Source organism: Protopterus annectens, chromosome 16.part0 (assembly GCF_019279795.1).
Source record: "Protopterus annectens isolate FY-2018-M chromosome 16.part0, PAN1.0, whole genome shotgun sequence".
NCBI lineage: Eukaryota > Metazoa > Chordata > Ceratodontiformes > Protopteridae > Protopterus > Protopterus annectens.
Genome location: NC_056750.1, coordinates 700706874 through 700724093, shown reverse-complemented (window position 1 = coordinate 700724093; position 17220 = coordinate 700706874). Strand labels below are relative to the sequence as shown.

The following is a 17220-nucleotide window of genomic DNA, read 5'->3' as shown; positions in this document are numbered from 1 at the left end:
TGCTGATCTGAAATAAGCTGTCTTGCAAAACACTGGTACTGTAATTCACTTTGGTTTAATACATGTAACAACATTTATTATTAAATACTTTTTCAATGATCCACAATTGCATGTATCTCATTCTTGGTTTACCCATGGGTGGAGTGGTGTAATCGTGACAGCAAAGACTGAGCAATTAAAGGAAAAAGCCAGCCATGGGTAAACAAACATTACCTACACATCATCACTATACAATGCCATTATTTAAAAGAAAGATTTTTTTTTTTAAAATAATGGCACTGTACTTTTGTAACTTTTTTCTCTTCTATTGTCTCTTTCTCTAAGGACTGCAGATGGCTTCCTATTTCACTGTGTACTACAGGGAATGTACCAACAATGCTTGCACAGTACATTAGATTAAGCATACTTTTTAAGATAGACAGGAATGTGCAAGCACGTATTCTAAGGTTCCATGAAAACTTACAGGAGCTACACAAAACTTCACAACCTTTGTAGGCAGTTCCATGAAACATAGCTTAAAACGAGCCATCATCTGCATTGTTAAATGTTGCTGCTTAACTGCCTTTCAAGGCCCCAAAGCCATACGTGACAGGTAGATGTAGGTACACTACACCTCCTTCCTGTTATGTGGAAAGTTGAAAGAAGATGTAAGCTGCCATGCTAACTGTGGCTACAAAATAGTGCATTCCTGCAGTAAGTGCATTAAAAGGTGGTGCTCCCAACAAATGTAGGGTAATGACAACTGACCAGCCGTGGCACTTACACTGGCATCCTTCTTTTCATGATGGTGAATGTGAAAGTGCCATTTAGTGTCCAGCCTTTCAACAAGGGAACAGAAGGGAGAGAAAAACCCCTGCACCAAGACTCTGGTCACTGCTGTGGACTGAAACAGAGATGCAGCATACCATGTGGAAGGTGAGAGAGACAATCCAATCCAGCTTGTGGCTTCCATTGTCCCTGATTTACACGATTGTGCCTGATTCATTAACAAGAGCATAGGAATGGTACTGCATGCTAAAATATTAACTGATAAGTTATGTGGCTTTTACTTCTGTTCTCTTTCAGGTATTGGACTCGCTTCAACATCTCTAGTACCCGGAGTGGACAGTACTAGAAATAATGGCAATATTTTTTTATTATTATTACTGGGTTCTGTCTGTCATGACAGTTATGCCTCTATAGTTTGATGCATGCAGAATTGTAATTATCCATCATCATGCTTCTAGCATGCATAGCACCCAAAACAACAGTGAATGTGCAGTTACCCTGTTTTTTTATTTACTGATATTTACATTTACAAGTAAACAACTGAAGAAATATATTCTTTAAAACATAAGTTGTTGATAGTTGCATGGAGCAAACATACAGCAATGTAGAGGTGCAACCATATGATGAGTTTACTGCACTTGAAAGTATAGGAGAACACATACCATCAGGAGTAATTTAAATGTGAAACTTTCCACTTCTGAAAGGTAAGTCAGTGGCAACATATCTTCTCTAGAGTTAAAATGATGCACAACTACAATCCTTCAGATAAAGCATCTGGCTTCACACATAAAGATGGTTGTCCTCGATATACTGTATGTTTAAATATTTTGTGAAATAATGCTATTGCTCCAGAAACACTTAAAAAGGAGTTTGCATACTGAACATCAACGATAGCAGAATATGTCAGTTATGTTTTTCTTTTAAAGAAAAAAAAGAGACAGGAAGAAAGAATGAGTTAAATATCAGCAAATATCGCTGAAGATTACCTCTAAGGGTACAAGGAAAAGCATTAGCTCTTAGCAGCATTTTTATATCATTCACATTGCAAAATCATGCAACACTAACAATAAATACTAAAAATAATACAATGCAATATTACAACAATACAGACATCTGCATGGTGATCTATGCCTAGCCTACAAAGCATCCTTTGTTCCCTCAGTGATGGATTTGTTGCACATCCATAAAACAAATAATATCATAAATGCATGTTCTAAGAACCTAACCCTCATCTGTAACATAAAACAGGACATGCTGGAGGGGCAGGTATGTGTCCCAAAGGTTACACCCTCTCTGGTACAGGCTGCCCATCCATGTGAAGCAAAGTTCATCCTTAACTATATTCAAATGCAACATGGACCAATGGATGAATAATTACAAATGAACCCCTTGTTTGGTGCCTATGTCCTTAATGGAGAGGGGCAGCCTGAGAACACTTGATAAATAAAGCCTGTATAGTAACAGTAAAATTCTTGGGGTATTGACACGTCAGAATTATTTTTCATAAATATGGGTAAGCTTGGCTATGCCTAAAATGTCTCCTGGACCAATAACCTAGTAACAACCTATGAACCTATTACAATAAAAAATCACCACATTAGAAGAACTGATTATACTTTGCATTTGGATGCTTGCCAAACAATGCTAGGAAATAATTTTGCTAGGAAAATAAGGCACTACTATATTTTTATGATGGTGTTTCCAGTTGCAGATCTATGATGAAGGAAGATCTTGCTCATCAGCCCCTTTTTTCCCCATTTTCTACACGTGTTCTGGGTGTCGTGTCAACTGTTGCCATCTAAGTCAATTCAATGCTACTATCCTACCTTCTTCATCACTCATGCCTAACTGTCACAGATCTTCTCTCTCACAAAATCCAGACACCTCTTTGCTAGATGCCCTCAATTCCTCTTGCCTTCTTCCTGTCTGTCCAAATCATCTTTACCAGACTGTCTGCATAAATGCCCAAAGCACCATAATCTGTTCTCTTAGGCCTTACTAGAGCTACTTTGGCTTTTGCTCTGATGTCCTCATTTATTCGTCTCTCCCACATCTTACCACCCGTCTCAGGCACTTGATCTCCATGATCTCTAGCTTCCTCAACTGCTCTGCCTTTACTGTCCAGGTTTCTGTACCATATAGTAGTACTGGTCATACCACCGTTTTGAACACCTAACTTTTCACCTTATCGGGCATTCTTCAGTCATACACTACCCCTGACACAATGTGCCAGTTGGCTGCAGCCCCTCTGATCTAGCTGTGACCTTGTCATTTAAACTTCCCTTATCCTCAACCACCCCCCTCAAATACTTGAAGCTGGTAAACTGTTCCAGTACTTTCCCTTCTTTCTCAATTCTTTGCTTGTTTTGATTTTCCCCATTTGCTGCCATCTGTGCTGTTTCAACCCATATGCCTTTAGTTTTGCATTCCATTCCTCTATCCTTTGCTGAAGTTCATCCTCAGAGTCTGCCTGTAATGCCACATCATCTGCACACCACAACTTTGTCGACCTGTCCCCTCTGACCTGTTTGCTAATGTAGTCCACCATCATTACAAACAGTAGTGAGCTCAGAGACGAATCCTGATGTACACTCACTCCCACTAGGAACCTTTATGCGAGTCCAAACACTGTTGGTACTTGAGTCATTGGGTCTTTCTACATAGCCTGCACCAACTCTACCAATGTTCCTGGGACTTCGAACCATCGCATGACTGCCCAAATCAGCTTTCTTGGTCATATGCTTTCCCCAAATCAATTACACTCTTTGGTCATCTATAGATGTTTTTATTAAATGCTGTGTGGTGCCAACTGTATTCAGTATTTGAAAAAAAAAAACCCTGCCTGTTAAAACTGTGTCCCTACCATGACCATGACCCACTATTATTGCCTATTATATGCCTAATATGCTGCACAGGTGCATCATCTCATTTGGCCTGAAGACAACGTATCTTTAAAACAAGACATTCAGAAGTATGCCCTGCTAGTTAAGTTTATAACAAGCAAAACCTGTGCTAATGTGCCACATTCCAGCACATTTCCTTCTTTACATCTGTTTTTCTCATCTGAATCATTAGGACATTAGAAAACAACTCCAGCATCAAATTGCTCCAAATATATTTACTCACTCTCTGTAAACAATTCCCCTCTCTCTCTCAACTCCTGCCTGGTCTTCACAGGGCTCCAATAATTCTGTCTACATTGATAAGTCCTGATAGAAAAATCTTTTTAGCACGGACAGCAAGATAACAGTAGTTTTCTCAGGTTGGCTATTTCATTGTATACCTAATGGCATATTCATATTGTTTTTCCCCAGCCCAAACAAACCTGGCAGTGAAATGCCACATGCTTAACTGCATAAGGGTTTGAGCCTATAGCTGCTGCTCAAGTCCAGCTCCCTTCCACCATCCACCCAGCTCTGGAAGGACTACACCTATAGCCATTTTAGAGATAGTGATGTAGAGATTTAACGGACATTCCATCAAAAAATGATGAATGTCAAACCCCAACCACACCATAACCGGCCTTAGACAGAGGCCAGCTAGGTGGCTGCCTAGGGCACTGCTCTAGCGGGGGCACTTTTCCAGTATTTATTTTATTTTTTGTAGTAAAGAAATGGTTTGTTTAAAATATATTGAATGAATAAAAGAAAAACTGAAGAGTAAGACAAACTGTGAGAAAAAGGAAGAAAAAAGTAATCTCTGTAGGTAGACCTGCATGGGGGCACCAGTTGGTGCTGGAGGACATTGTAGAGCCCCTTTGCCTAGGGCACCAGTTGATCAAAGGCCAGCCCTGCACATAGTAGTTAGCCTCAGCTTTCCAAATGAACCCCTCAAACCTATAGCGAAAACAACTGCACTTTGCTATGGCAGTAGGTTAGCACACCTTTCTTCAGTTCTAATTTCATTAGGATTTCATCTAGTGTGTTACTGCAAGCTAAAGTCCTCAAAATATTTCAAGTGGCTAGCTCAAACTGGCATGGACCTCCTCACTTCTTCCTGCTACTAATCTATTTGGACAACCATAAACAGGTAAATATGTATTATAATTTCTGATTAATTTCTTGGCTCTGTAGTGTGCTTGATATACATTAGTCATTATGCATCCCACCGAATTGTGAATAGTACTCCTACATTTGCACTTTACTCGCATCAAATACTCCTTATCTATGTACTTGTGTATGTTATACTACACACTATACAATATAAGGGAATGGTAACTGTATGTAAAATTTGTAATTGCCTATATTGCTCAGGTCATGGATGAAATGTTCTGAGGACCAGACCAACAACCCAGTTCACAAATTAAATGAACGAATATATAAGCAAAGCAAACAACAGTAGCAAAATTAACTGGACAATGAAGAGGAGACCATAAGGAAGGGATGCTGGCACTAAATGCACTTCTGTAGTCAAGAGTTCTTTGTTGTAGTGTGAATTTTACATCTGTAGAGCTGAAACAAGCTGACTTTTACATTGAAAAAAGCGAAAAACATTCTATGGAAGACTTCAGTCAAGATAACTGGCAACAGAACATACAAGCCCATGGAAGTTTTCAACATTAAACATCAAAGTCATCTTCCTGACGAAGCGGCAGAGGGGAAGACAGTACTATCAATGGGTTAGCAATGCCATCAGTCTGTGGACAGCACAGCAACAACAAAGTGCTTGATAATGTGTGTTTAGCTGAAAGTCGTGTTGTCCAAATCAGGACAGTGCCATCTAGGACTGTGCCATGCCCTGAAATGTGGCGTGTTACAATTAATACGAGGGTACACAAGGTATGGAAGCTTGTCCACCACAGAAAATAACATTCTGAAAACAGTGTAAAACATCTTGTTAGTGATCAGTGCAATGTACGATATAACTAACTTCACTATGCTGGCAAGATAATAAAACTGTGAGTAAAGTGTGTCCTGTACATCACTAATTATACTGGATTTGCATGGATAAGTAATTTTGTATTAGTTATGCAACTGACAAGCTGTTAAATTAACAGTTTGCAAAAAAAACTTACTTTTTTTCCAAACTGTCAATTTAAAAGTTTGCCATTTACATGACTAATATTTAATTACTTAACCACATTAATCCAGCATAATTAGAGCTGGAACCCAAAATGATATAAGTACCTCTTGCCCTCGAATTAATACTACGAGTCTCAAAATTTCCAGATGCGTACTATGTGATTCACAGTAAAACAAATAATCGAAAAATGTTCATCTACTAATCCCAAAACAAGCAGTCATGCTTACAGGCTGCTCTCCTTTGTTACAGAAAAAAATGCAGTAACAAAACAATAAGCATATACTTAAATAAAAATACACTTCAAACAATGAATTCCATGGCAATACAAACATGTAGGTATAACAGCAGAGTCATAACTGTAACAAGGAAGCACAGGTTCCAATGCCACTGTGGACTTTTTTCTTGCCCACATGACCTTGAATGAGATCCATAAATGTAGTAGATTATAAGCAAAGAAAACCAGTCAAACATAAAAATGGTGCACCTCCATTTGATAAAAGTAATTTGGAGAAAGATAGGCCAGTTATTAACAGTGTTGCTCAGGTTCAGTGTTGCTTAATGAAGAAGTCAAGGTTCTCCATTAGAAGCTCTAAAATAAGCTTTCAAATACTCTTGAGGTATAAACATAGCTAGATAGCAGTCAAAACTCATGACCCCTTCCACGCTTAGTATCACAATTATTGGCAGACTAAAACAGTAATAAAAACGTGCTGACATTAGCATCCGTAATAGGCATATTATTTTTCTGAAGTACCATAACACTGCACTACCAAGGTAGCTAGCATTTACAGAACACTGCAGTCATTGTTTTACAGAAAAAAATTCAGTTTCATCCTTATTATATAACTTCCACTTTCACATTTTTAACACGGAAAAACATCATCATAGACTGCGCAGTGACATTCCATATAAATACCCCTCATATTTACATAACTTATTACAGACATATTAACATCAGGCTCCGAATGACCATAAAATCTCTAAGCAATATTCCTTACTGGGAAGCACTCAACACTACTGATAAAGGACAACAGGGTGATTGGAATAATACATATTACTCAATCAGCTATGTGAAAGCTGTGTGATACACTTTGTTAAGGATCATTTCCCTGTTTTACTTCAACTTCCATTTGACTTCCCAGAATGTGAGCCCCCTTGGTTCCACCCAGTAGCTCTACCACTGGTCCCACTCTAACCAAGGAAATATAAAGTTGGGATGCAATCCCGAGCAGCTTGGCAAATTAAAGTAGACTGCCATAAGCCGGGGAAAGTCACCAGCACTGGATGTCACAACCCAAAGATCAGAGCACAGGCATGACAGACTCTAAAGCAATGCTACACTGCTTTGTCCAACTTAAACATAGAAATACAAACTCAGGATTAGATATACTAGGTGACTCATACAAAGTTCAGAAGCAGTAAAGCACTGCTGCCTTTTGGTGTGAAGCCCCTGCAAACGTTTAAAATGGCAACAGACCTTTTACGTGCTAGCTATTTAAAAAAAAAAGCACTATGGATGAAAATGCAAAAGCAAGAAGGCAAGGATGGAGAATAGCGAGTAAGGACTACTAGGGCAAAGTAGTCAGTTTTATGGTTACCATCCTACATACGGCAAATGGCAACAGAGCAATGTAAATTCCCAAGACCAATCTAAGTATATGGTTATAATTTAAAAAAAAAGTCAGCTTTACTGTGCACATAGCAAATAAATAAATAAATAAACAAATAAATGAACAATGCAGGGGCTGCAGTCATCTACTCCAGGCATGGCATTAGCCAATCATAATTTAGATTTTTAATAAACTGAATGTCACAGCTGTGAAGTAGTCAAAATTCAGGGTCCTGACCAGAGCTGGAATTAAGCAAATGTTGACTGAAAACATCTTCAGTAATTATTCGTTTTACCATGTTTTTACGCTCAGTTACATGGTTGCCACGATATTGTTTTAGCTTTGAGGAACTTGGGGGCATTACAGAGCTTTCAGAGTCAACAGCATTTTCCTTTTTAATGTGAATTTGATGGTGTTTGTGGAGATGGCCAGACGTCTTAAATGCTTTACCACAAATGACGCATGGGTAAGGTCTTTCACCTGTGTGTATCTTAAGATGACGCCTGAGAAGGAATGAATATGTAAATGTTTTACCACACTCAGAACAAAGATATGGCTTTTCTCCTGTGTGTACCCGTCGATGTTCTGTTAGCTGTGATGAAGTAATATAAGCTTTCTCACACAGCTCACATTTATAAGGCCTCTCTCCGGTATGTGTTCTTGTGTGTTTTGCCAACACTGATGACCGAGAGAAGTTCTTGCCACATACATCACATCGGAAGGGCTTTTCACCTGTGTGGATACGCTGATGACGCAGAAGGTCAGAAGATCGGAAGAAGTTCTTCCCACAGTCGTCACACCGAAAGTTACGTTCACCTGTGTGGAAGCGCTGATGTTGAACCACATCCCATGGTCGTAGAAAGGTTTTCCCACAGAGGGAACAGACATGCTTTCTCTCTGCCCAGTGAATCCTCTTATGTTGGGCAAGGTGTGAGGAAGACATGAAAGCTTTGCCACACTGCAGGCAGACAAATGGGCGCTCTCCCGTGTGTGAGCGAGTATGGTTGTCAAGCTGTATTGACTGTGCAAAGCTTTTTCCACATTCCAGGCACTTGTATGGCTTTTCACCACTGTGTGTCATTTCATGTCGCAGGAGGGCAGAGGACCGAAAGAAAGCCTTGGTACATATCTTACATGCATAGCCCCGACCCTCTGGATGTGAACGCATATGGTAACGCAAATCCCATAGTCTGGAAAACACTGCAGAGCACTTCCGACAGGCAAACATTCCATTTTCTTCAACTTTGGTTTTTACTGTACCCTCAGCCATTTACACCAATGAATTTAGAATGTGTTACTAATCTGATTTTGTGTGACACTTATTTCAAAACTCATACATGTGGTACCTCAGAAAATATTTTCACCATTAACTTACAAAATCATCTGTTGTCGTCATCTCACCTAGAAAAAAAAGAATATTTTTAATAATCATCAGTGAATGAAGTTTGACAAAAAGTACAGTTGTGTACACTTACCATAAATGTAGATGTCCGAGTGTATTCACTGTTGCAGTCATCACATTTGGGTTATCTGCCTGCAGGTAGCCCTCAGCCGGCCTGAATACCAGAGTCTTTGGATTTCTGCATTGGATGCTGTCGCTTCTTCCATGAAGTCAGATCATCAGGGGTATAAAACATGCAGCCGACGCCATTACACCAGTTTTTCTTGCCCCAGATGTCAGGTGCCCCCACAATAGGAAGCAATTATATAGTGTGGTACACCCCCATCAAAAAGCAAATACACATGAAAAAAAAATATATATATATACCAAACAAGAAGGAAAGGTAGAGCCAAGAGAAGTCAGGGGGCTGGAGGGAGGGTAACCAGGACTGCAACAGTGAATACACAAACATCTACATTTATGGCAAGTGTACACAACTGTACTATGTTCTTCATGTTTCACTGTTGCAGTCATCACATTTGGGTTGATTCCCAAAGCTAAGGAAGCGACGAGGTAGTTAAAGAGCATTAGGGTCAGCTATTAAGCCCAGCAAGACTTCTGTGGCAAATCCAGCTCTGGATTTAGAGAAGATAGGCAGGTGGTAATGCTTGGTGAAGGTGTGTACAGAGCTCCACGTGGCAGCTTCCAGGATGTCCCTGGTAGGGACGACTCTGAGAAATGCCGTAGAGGTAGATGCAGCCCTGTTGGAATGTGATCTTATCCCCTGTGGGGTAGGTTTTCCATGGTGCTTGTAGCAGAAATCAATGTAATGGGCTATCCATTTGGAAATGGTTTGCTTTGAAATGGCCTTCCCCTCTGCCCCTGCAGCAAAGCCAACTAGCAGCTGGTCAGATTTTCTGAGAGGCTTAGTCCTGTCCAAATAGAATCTAAGTTGTCTGTGCACTTCCAGAGAGTGCAGTATCTGTTCCCCTTTGTTCTGCAGATTAGGGAAAAAGTAGGCAAATGAATGGACTGGTTTAGGGCCACACTAGACACCACCTTGGGCATAAAGGAAGAATTAGTCCTGAGGGAAACCCTGTCCGCATGAAAGAAAATGAAGGGTTCCACTGCCATGAGGGCCTGTAATTCAGACACTCTTCTTGCTGAAGTGATGGCTAGAAGTAAGGCTGTTTTCCAAGAAAGGAATTTCAACTCTGTTGTTGCAGCTGGCTCAAACGGGGGAAGAGTGAGCTTTTCCAATACAAAGTTAAGGTCCCAGACTGGAGTGGGAGCTCTCCTGGGGGGGGGGGGGGTCTTAAATTTTTGGTCCCTCTAAGGAATTGTTTTAGCAAGGGGTGAGACCAGAGGGGTGGCTCAGTATTATAATGTGCTGAAATGGCAGAGGCATGAATCTTAATTGACTAGAAGGATAGGCCCTTGTGGAGCATTTCTGTTAAGTACTCTACAATATGAGGTAAGCTGGGCACCATTGTGCCCATCCCCTGAGCTTGGCTCCAGGAACAGTATCTTTTCCACTTTTCAGCATAGGATTTTCTGGTACTAGGCCTCCTTGCCTCCAGAATGACATCCCGCACCTGCTTACTGAGGGATGCTAGAGGACAGCTCATGGAATTAGCCATGCTGCAAGGTTCAGGGTTTGAAGCTGAGGGTGAAAAATCTGGCCCGCCTGCTGGGACAGCAGGGAAGGGGACTGAGGCAGGTGCCATGGGTGCAGCAGTGTCAGACTGTGCAAGAGGGGGTACCAGTGCTGGCGTGGCCAGTCTGGTGCAATCAGTATTGTTCTTGGCTTGTCCTGTTTGATCTTTAGTAGAACCTTCGAGAGGAGAGGCAGAGGGGGATAGGCATAAACAGAGAGACTTTCACAGGTAAAGGACAGGACATCCACTTTCCAAGCTTGACTGTGGGGAGTTCTGGTGCAGAATTTGTTCAACTGGTAGTTCTGAGGGGAGGCAAACAGGTCTACCTCTGGGGTCCCCCATTTGTTCCTCAAGAGGTTGAACATTTTGGGTTCTAGTTTCCATTCATGTGGGTCCATGAGATTTCTGCTTAAGTCATCTGCCAGTGAATTTAGTTTGTCTGGCAAGAATTGAGCTTGTAGGTGCACTTGGTAGCTCAAAGTTGTGCTCCACAGAGCCATGGCTAGTCTGCAGAGAGGGTAGGAGTGGGTTCCCCCCTGCTTGTTTATGTACCACATAACTGTGGTGTTGTCCGTCTTTACCAATAAGTTGTCCAGGAAGAATAAGGTCTTTGAAGGCTGTCAGAGCATTCTGTACAGCTAACATTTCTTTTTTATTGATATGCAGGTGCATCTGTCTCGGATTCCATTTGCCCTGAATGCACTGTCCTGCCATGTGAGCCCCCCATGCACAGTCTGATGCGTCTGTTGTTAGGGTTTGGGCGGCAGGGGGTAGAGTGAAAGGAAGTCCCTTGTTGTGGTAGCAGGCCTCTGTCCACCAAAGGAACTCTGTCCTTAGACAAGGAATGATAGGAATCATTGTTTCCAGGTCCTGAGAATGTTAACACCATATACTTTTTAGATGCCATTGGAGTTTCCTCATATGCAGTCTTGCATATGGAATTAGCAGAATGCAAGAGGCCATGAACCCCAGAGCTTGCAGTATTTTCCTTGCAGATAGCTGGGTTTTTGTGGCCAATAGTTTGAAGTAGGTTGTCAAATAAACTTGTTTCTCCGGAGTGAGGAATGCCATCTGGGAAGTTGTGTTCAAGCTTGCTCCCAGGAATACAATCGGTTGGCAGGGCACTAGGTGAGATTTATTTTCGTTGATGGTGTACCCCAGTGAGGTTAAAAGTTTCTTTACAAATGCCAGGTGTTGTAATAGCAAGTCCTGGCTTTCTGCCTGAATCAGGCAATCGTACAGGTATGGGTAAATTTGAATATTTCTCTGCCTGCAAAATGCAATGGCTGGAGCTAGACACTTTGTGAACACCCTAGGCGCAGTAGATTTTATTTATTTATTTATTTTACATTTGTTGACCGGGCTAGTCTAACTGGATGCACATCCATTTTCAGTAGAGGGCCACGGAGATAAGCTCCGTGGAAAAAAAAAAATAACAAAAACATTTATATTTACAATGAACATTACAGGTTAACACAGAATTTTCAAAGAGGTCAAAATACCTCACAGTGCAAAATGCAGTACAATACAAAATGCAGGTAGAATACATACTATAACCCGGGGAGATAAGCTCCGAGGATAAAAAAAAGAAATAACAAAAACATTTATATTTACAATGAACATTACAGATTAACACAGAAATTATCAAAGAGGGCAGAATACTTCACAGTGCAAAATGCAGGTACAATACAAATTACAGGTAGAATACAGAATATAAAAAAGGCAGCTTATTGTATAATTATATTAAAAAAGAGTTGCCACACTATAAGTAAGCACAGAGGATGAAAAAAGGTTATGTATAGGAAATGGTATTGTGGTTAATAAGGAAAGTAGAACTTATTATTGAGAAGCATAGGGTAGGCAGTGCCTTGTTTGAAGAGAAAGATGATTAGTCAGGTTTGGTACAGGGGCATAACCAGTGTGTTCTCAGGAAAAGTTTGTCTGTTTTTGAAAAGTGATGTAGAGGAAACTGAGGAAAGTTCACTGGGAAGAAGGTTCCAGGATTTTCCAACAGTATTAGTGAAGAGAGAATCCCCAGCCCTGTTATTAGATTTAGAGGTATTTACAAGAAGTTTATGTGATGAATGCAAGGATTTCAGATTATTATAGGGGATGATGAAGGTAGATAGTATAGGAGTACTGGAAGATTGGTAAAGAGTCTTATGGGCAATGGTGAGTTGGCGAAATTTAAGCAGATTCTGAAGTTCAAGCCATCCTAGCTGCTTTAGATTATAACAATGGTGGGTTCTAAATGGGTTGCCTGTAGCAAATCTGGCAATGTTATTGTAGATTTCCATTTTGGTGAGGTTATTTTTAGATAGATTAGTAAATATGGATGAGGCATAGAGGAGTGTAGAGATTAGATGAGTGTGAGCAATAGCTGTTATGGCTGTTGGTGAAAGGAAGGGTTTGATCTTGTAGGGAGAGCCTAGTTTTTTGTTAACAGTTTTTATAGTACTGTTGATACGGATGTCAACGTTAAGGTTGTTGTCTATGGTGATACCAAGTAGTTTGGTAGTTTGGTCTGGTGATATAAGAGTACCATTAGTGGATGTAACTGAGAAATCTATTTGGGAGGACTTATGAGTAGGATTAAAAAAGAGTTGTTTAGTTTTTTTGGGGTTCAAGAGGAGGCAATTCTGTGTAAACCATTGTTCTACTGTATTAAATATCTTTTTGGTAAGGGAGTGAAGTTTGGAAGTGGATGTGGCTGTGCATATAAGTGTGGAATTGTCTGCGTATTGCATGCATGTAGCTTGGGGGATTGCTAGATGAAGGTCATTGATAAATATGGAGAAAAGAAGGGGTCCTAATATGGACCCTTGAGGGACACCAAGGTTAACGAGCAGTGGGTAGATAGAACGTTGTGCCAAAGCACCGCCTGCTGTCTGTTATCTAAGTAGGACTGGAACCATTTTATAGTGAGTGCATCTAGTGACAGGGATTTGAGGATATTTATAAGTATTTGGTGATTTTTAGATAAGCCAAACGGAAGTGCAGAAAACTGAAAGTGCATGGAGCCCGCCCTGAAACGTAGGCATTGTCTGCAGGATTCTCTTATTGGGATGTGCAGGTAAGCTTCCTTTAAGTCTAGGGTTGCCAGCTAGGCATCCTTGGCTAGCATAGGAAGAAGCTGTTGAAGAGTTAGCATTTTGAAATTTGGAACCACCAGAAAGGTGTTGAGAATAGAGAGGTCCAGGATAGGATGCCAGTTTTCTTTTCTGGGTACCAGAAAAAGTCTTGAATAAAAATCTTGTCCCCTTAGCTCTGCTGGGACAGGTTGAATAGCACTGACACTAAGAAGAGAGAGAATTTGCTGTTGGGCCTCCGCCCATTGGTTTGGGAGGAGGTCTGGTCAACCATTTGGGGTTGGTAGTGTGTGGAAGTGGATTCTGTATCCTCCGGAAACTATGTTCAAAACTCATTTGTCCTGGGTAATAAGTTCCCAGTTTTTTGCATACAGGGCGAGCTTTCCTCCTAACAGAGCAGGTAGTTGGGCAGGGCTTGGAAGGGTTAAGGTTAAGTCATTGTGGCATTTTTCCGTAGGGGGGTGGCTTACTACTCTCTGTTTTGGAAGTGAGAGTGCCACACTGCTTAGATCTGTGCATAGCCTAAGACTGAAGTCTTGGTGGTCTGCTGTTCCTGGGTTTGGACTGGAAGGGACTGGAAAGGACCAGTTCTTTGAAGGCCAATGCCTACTGAATCTGGGAGGCTGTACTTGTAGAAAATCTTTAACAGTTTGCACAGATTTAGCTTTTTCCTCCATCCTTCTGAGGACTTCTCTGCTTTGTTGCCAAAAAGGCGGTCTTGGTTTAAGGGTACATCCAGTAATTTAGCTTTAACATGATCTGGCAAGTGTTGTTCCTTAAGCCAAGCATGCCTTCTAAGTACAGACCCAGTGACAGCAGCCCTGCAAGATGCTTCTAAAGCATCAAAACCACAGTGCAAAATATGTTTACCAGCTTGTTCTGCAGAATGCATTAAATCTTGCAAGCCTTTGTGTTCAGCATAGTCAGGAGTCATCATCATTTTCTGTTTAAGTAGTCCCATAATATGCTGCTGATACTTTAACATATGAAACTGGCAATTTAAAGCCCTAATGGCCTAAGTAGCAGAAGTGTATACCTTCTTACCCCATCTGTCTAAGGCTCTAGAAAGTACAGTTTTGTACCTACCATAAATGTAGATGTTCGAAGATCCACATTGCTGCAGTCCTTACACTTGGGTAGTCCGCTGTCCTCGGTCGGCCCGAATATCAAAGTATAAGGCTGACGTCGGTCAAGGCGCATTTGACTGACATCAGGACGTCAGGGTACAAATGCGCATGACCGGCGTCATATCCTCAGTCTTTTCTTGCCCCAGATGTCAGAAGACCCTAAAAATAAAGGTCACAACCAAAAGACAGCAAACAAACAAACAACCACCCTTGCACTAATTATATGTACAATATATACAATATACACAATATTTACAACCCAACCCACACAACCACCTCTAACTACAGAGGGGAAGGAGGGAGGGTAAATTGGACTGCAGCAATGTGGATCTTCGAACATCTACATTTATGGTAGGTACAAAACTGTACTATGTTCTTCATCTCACATTGCTGCAGTCCTTACACTTGGGTAGAATCCCAAAGCAGAGGTAAGGGAGGATGGCCAAACTATAAGGAAGCAGGAGCTGCCAAAATGCCCTGCAAAACAGCAGTGGCAAAACCAGCCCTGGATTTAGAGTAAAGTGGTAGGTGATAATGCCTAGAGAAAGCACGCACTGAACTCCAAGTAGCTGCCTCCAAAATATCCTTGGTTGCCACCCCTCAAAAAGCTGTCAAGTGGCAGTAGCCCTAGTGGAATGAGGCCTAATCCCAGCTGGAATCTCCTTGCCATGATGGGAATAACAGAAAGCAATGCAAAACCCAATCCACTTAGAAATAGTTTGTTTTGACACAGGCTTGCCCTGAGAACTCAAAGCAAAAGAAACAAATAACTGCTGAGACTGCCTAAACCCTTTAGTTCTGTCCAAATAATATCGCAACTGCCTGTGTACATCTAAAGTGTGCAAAATCTTTTCCCCTTTATTTTGGGGATTTGCATAAAAGTAGGCAAATGAATAGTTTGGTTTAAAGCCACACTAGAAACCACCTTAGGCATAAAGGAAGGATTAGTGCGTAAAGATACCTATCCTTATGGAAAATTAAGAAAGGCTCAACCGCCATAAGGGCCTGCAATTCAGAAACCCTTCTTGCAGAGGTAATGGCCAACAAAAGGCAGTCTTCAAGATAAATATTTCAACTCAGTAGTAGCTGCAGGCTCAAAGGTTGTAGAGTGAGTTTCTCCAACACAAAATTGAGATCCCAAGCAGGAGTAGGAGCTCTTCGTGGGGGTCTTATATTCTTTGCCCCTCTAAGAAATTGCTTAAACAAAGGATGAGAAAACAATGGTGGGTCACAATCATAGTGAGCCGAAATTGCTGCAGCATGAAGCTTAATAGAAGAGAAGGACAAACCTTTGTCCAGTAACTCAGTAAGATATTGAAGAGCCACACTTAAATTAGGCTCAGAAACATCAAAATCCTTTGCTGCACTCCAAAATAAAAATCTCTTCCATTTATCTGCGTACACTTTCCTTGTACTAGGCCTTCTAGCTTCCAAAATAACATTCAAAACTTGCTGTGGAAGTGGAGGCCCATTATGGTTCAAAACAGAATATGCCAGGCTGTTAGGTGCAGAGAGTGAAGCTTGACATTGAGCAAATGACTGTCCTCCTGAGACAACAGGTGTGGAATCAAAGGCAAAGGCCATGGAGGCTTCCGTACCAGGCTTCTCAGTAATGGGTACCAATGCTGTCGAGGCCAATCTGGAGCTATCAAAATCATCCTTGGCTTGTCTTGTCTGACCTTTAGTAGTACCTTTGGGAGGAGAGGCAGAGGCGGAAAGGCATACACATGAAGATTGCTCCAATTGAAGGAAAGAGCATCCACTTTCCAAGCTGTGGGATGAAACCTTTTTGTGCAAAACTTTGGCAGCTGGTGGTTTAGTGGAGAAGCGAACAGATCTATGTCTGGAGTTCCCCATGACACTGTCAATTTCTGAAATACATGAGGATCCAATTTCCACTCCTGGGGATCCATAATTCGTCTGCTCAACACATCTGCTAAGGAGTTCTGTGCTTCCGGCAGAAACCTTGCCTGAAGATTGAGCTGTAAACTGAGAGCAGTCTCCCACAAAATCATTGCTTGCCTGCATAGAGGATAAGAATGTGTTCCCCCTTGCTTGTTGATGTACCACATGACAGTTGTGTTGTCTGTTAGAATCAACACCTGCCCTGGAAGAAGTAAATCCTTGAAAGCTATTAATGCAAACTGGACTGCTAACATCTCCTTCAAGTTGATATGTAGATGTTGTAGTCTGGCAGGCCACTTGTCTTGTATCCACTTTCCATTCAGATGAGCTCCCCAAGCTTTGTCTGAGGCATCTGTCGTTAAAATCTGACTCGCCTCTGGCGGGGTCACAGAGAGTCCCTTGTTTAGGTGACATTCCTGAGCCCACCACAAAAATTCCTTTTGAATGCAAGGTATTATTTGAATGACAGTGTCCAGATCCTGGCAGTGCTGAGTCCATACATTTTTGAGATACCATTGTAGCTTCCTCATATGCAGTTTGGCATTGGGAAGCACCAGAATACAAGATGCCATGAACCCTAAGGCTTGAAGGACTGTCCTTGCAGTCAGCCGGACTGATGAGATAGTTGATGGAAGTAAAGGGAAAGATTCTTTTGTTTGT

At 41.4% G+C, this 17220-nt stretch overlaps 1 protein-coding gene across 4 annotated transcripts in view; it reads right to left on the bottom strand.

Annotated features, from left to right (window-relative positions):
- Positions 1–17220, bottom strand: part of LOC122790335 (zinc finger protein 239-like) — a 1358627-nt gene that overhangs the window by 1223865 nt on the left and 117542 nt on the right. For 3 of the 4 annotated variants that reach the window (XM_044057854.1, XM_044057857.1, XM_044057855.1), the window contains exon 4: positions 5165–8801. The exons of the other annotated variant lie outside the window; for it this stretch is intronic. In XM_044057854.1, coding sequence (XP_043913789.1) covers positions 7618–8670 — 1053 coding nt within the window. In that variant the 5' untranslated portion in view covers positions 8671–8801 and the 3' untranslated portion in view covers positions 5165–7617. Of the gene's footprint in view, positions 1–5164; positions 8802–17220 lie in introns of those variants that run through there. 4 annotated transcript variants of the gene reach the window in all.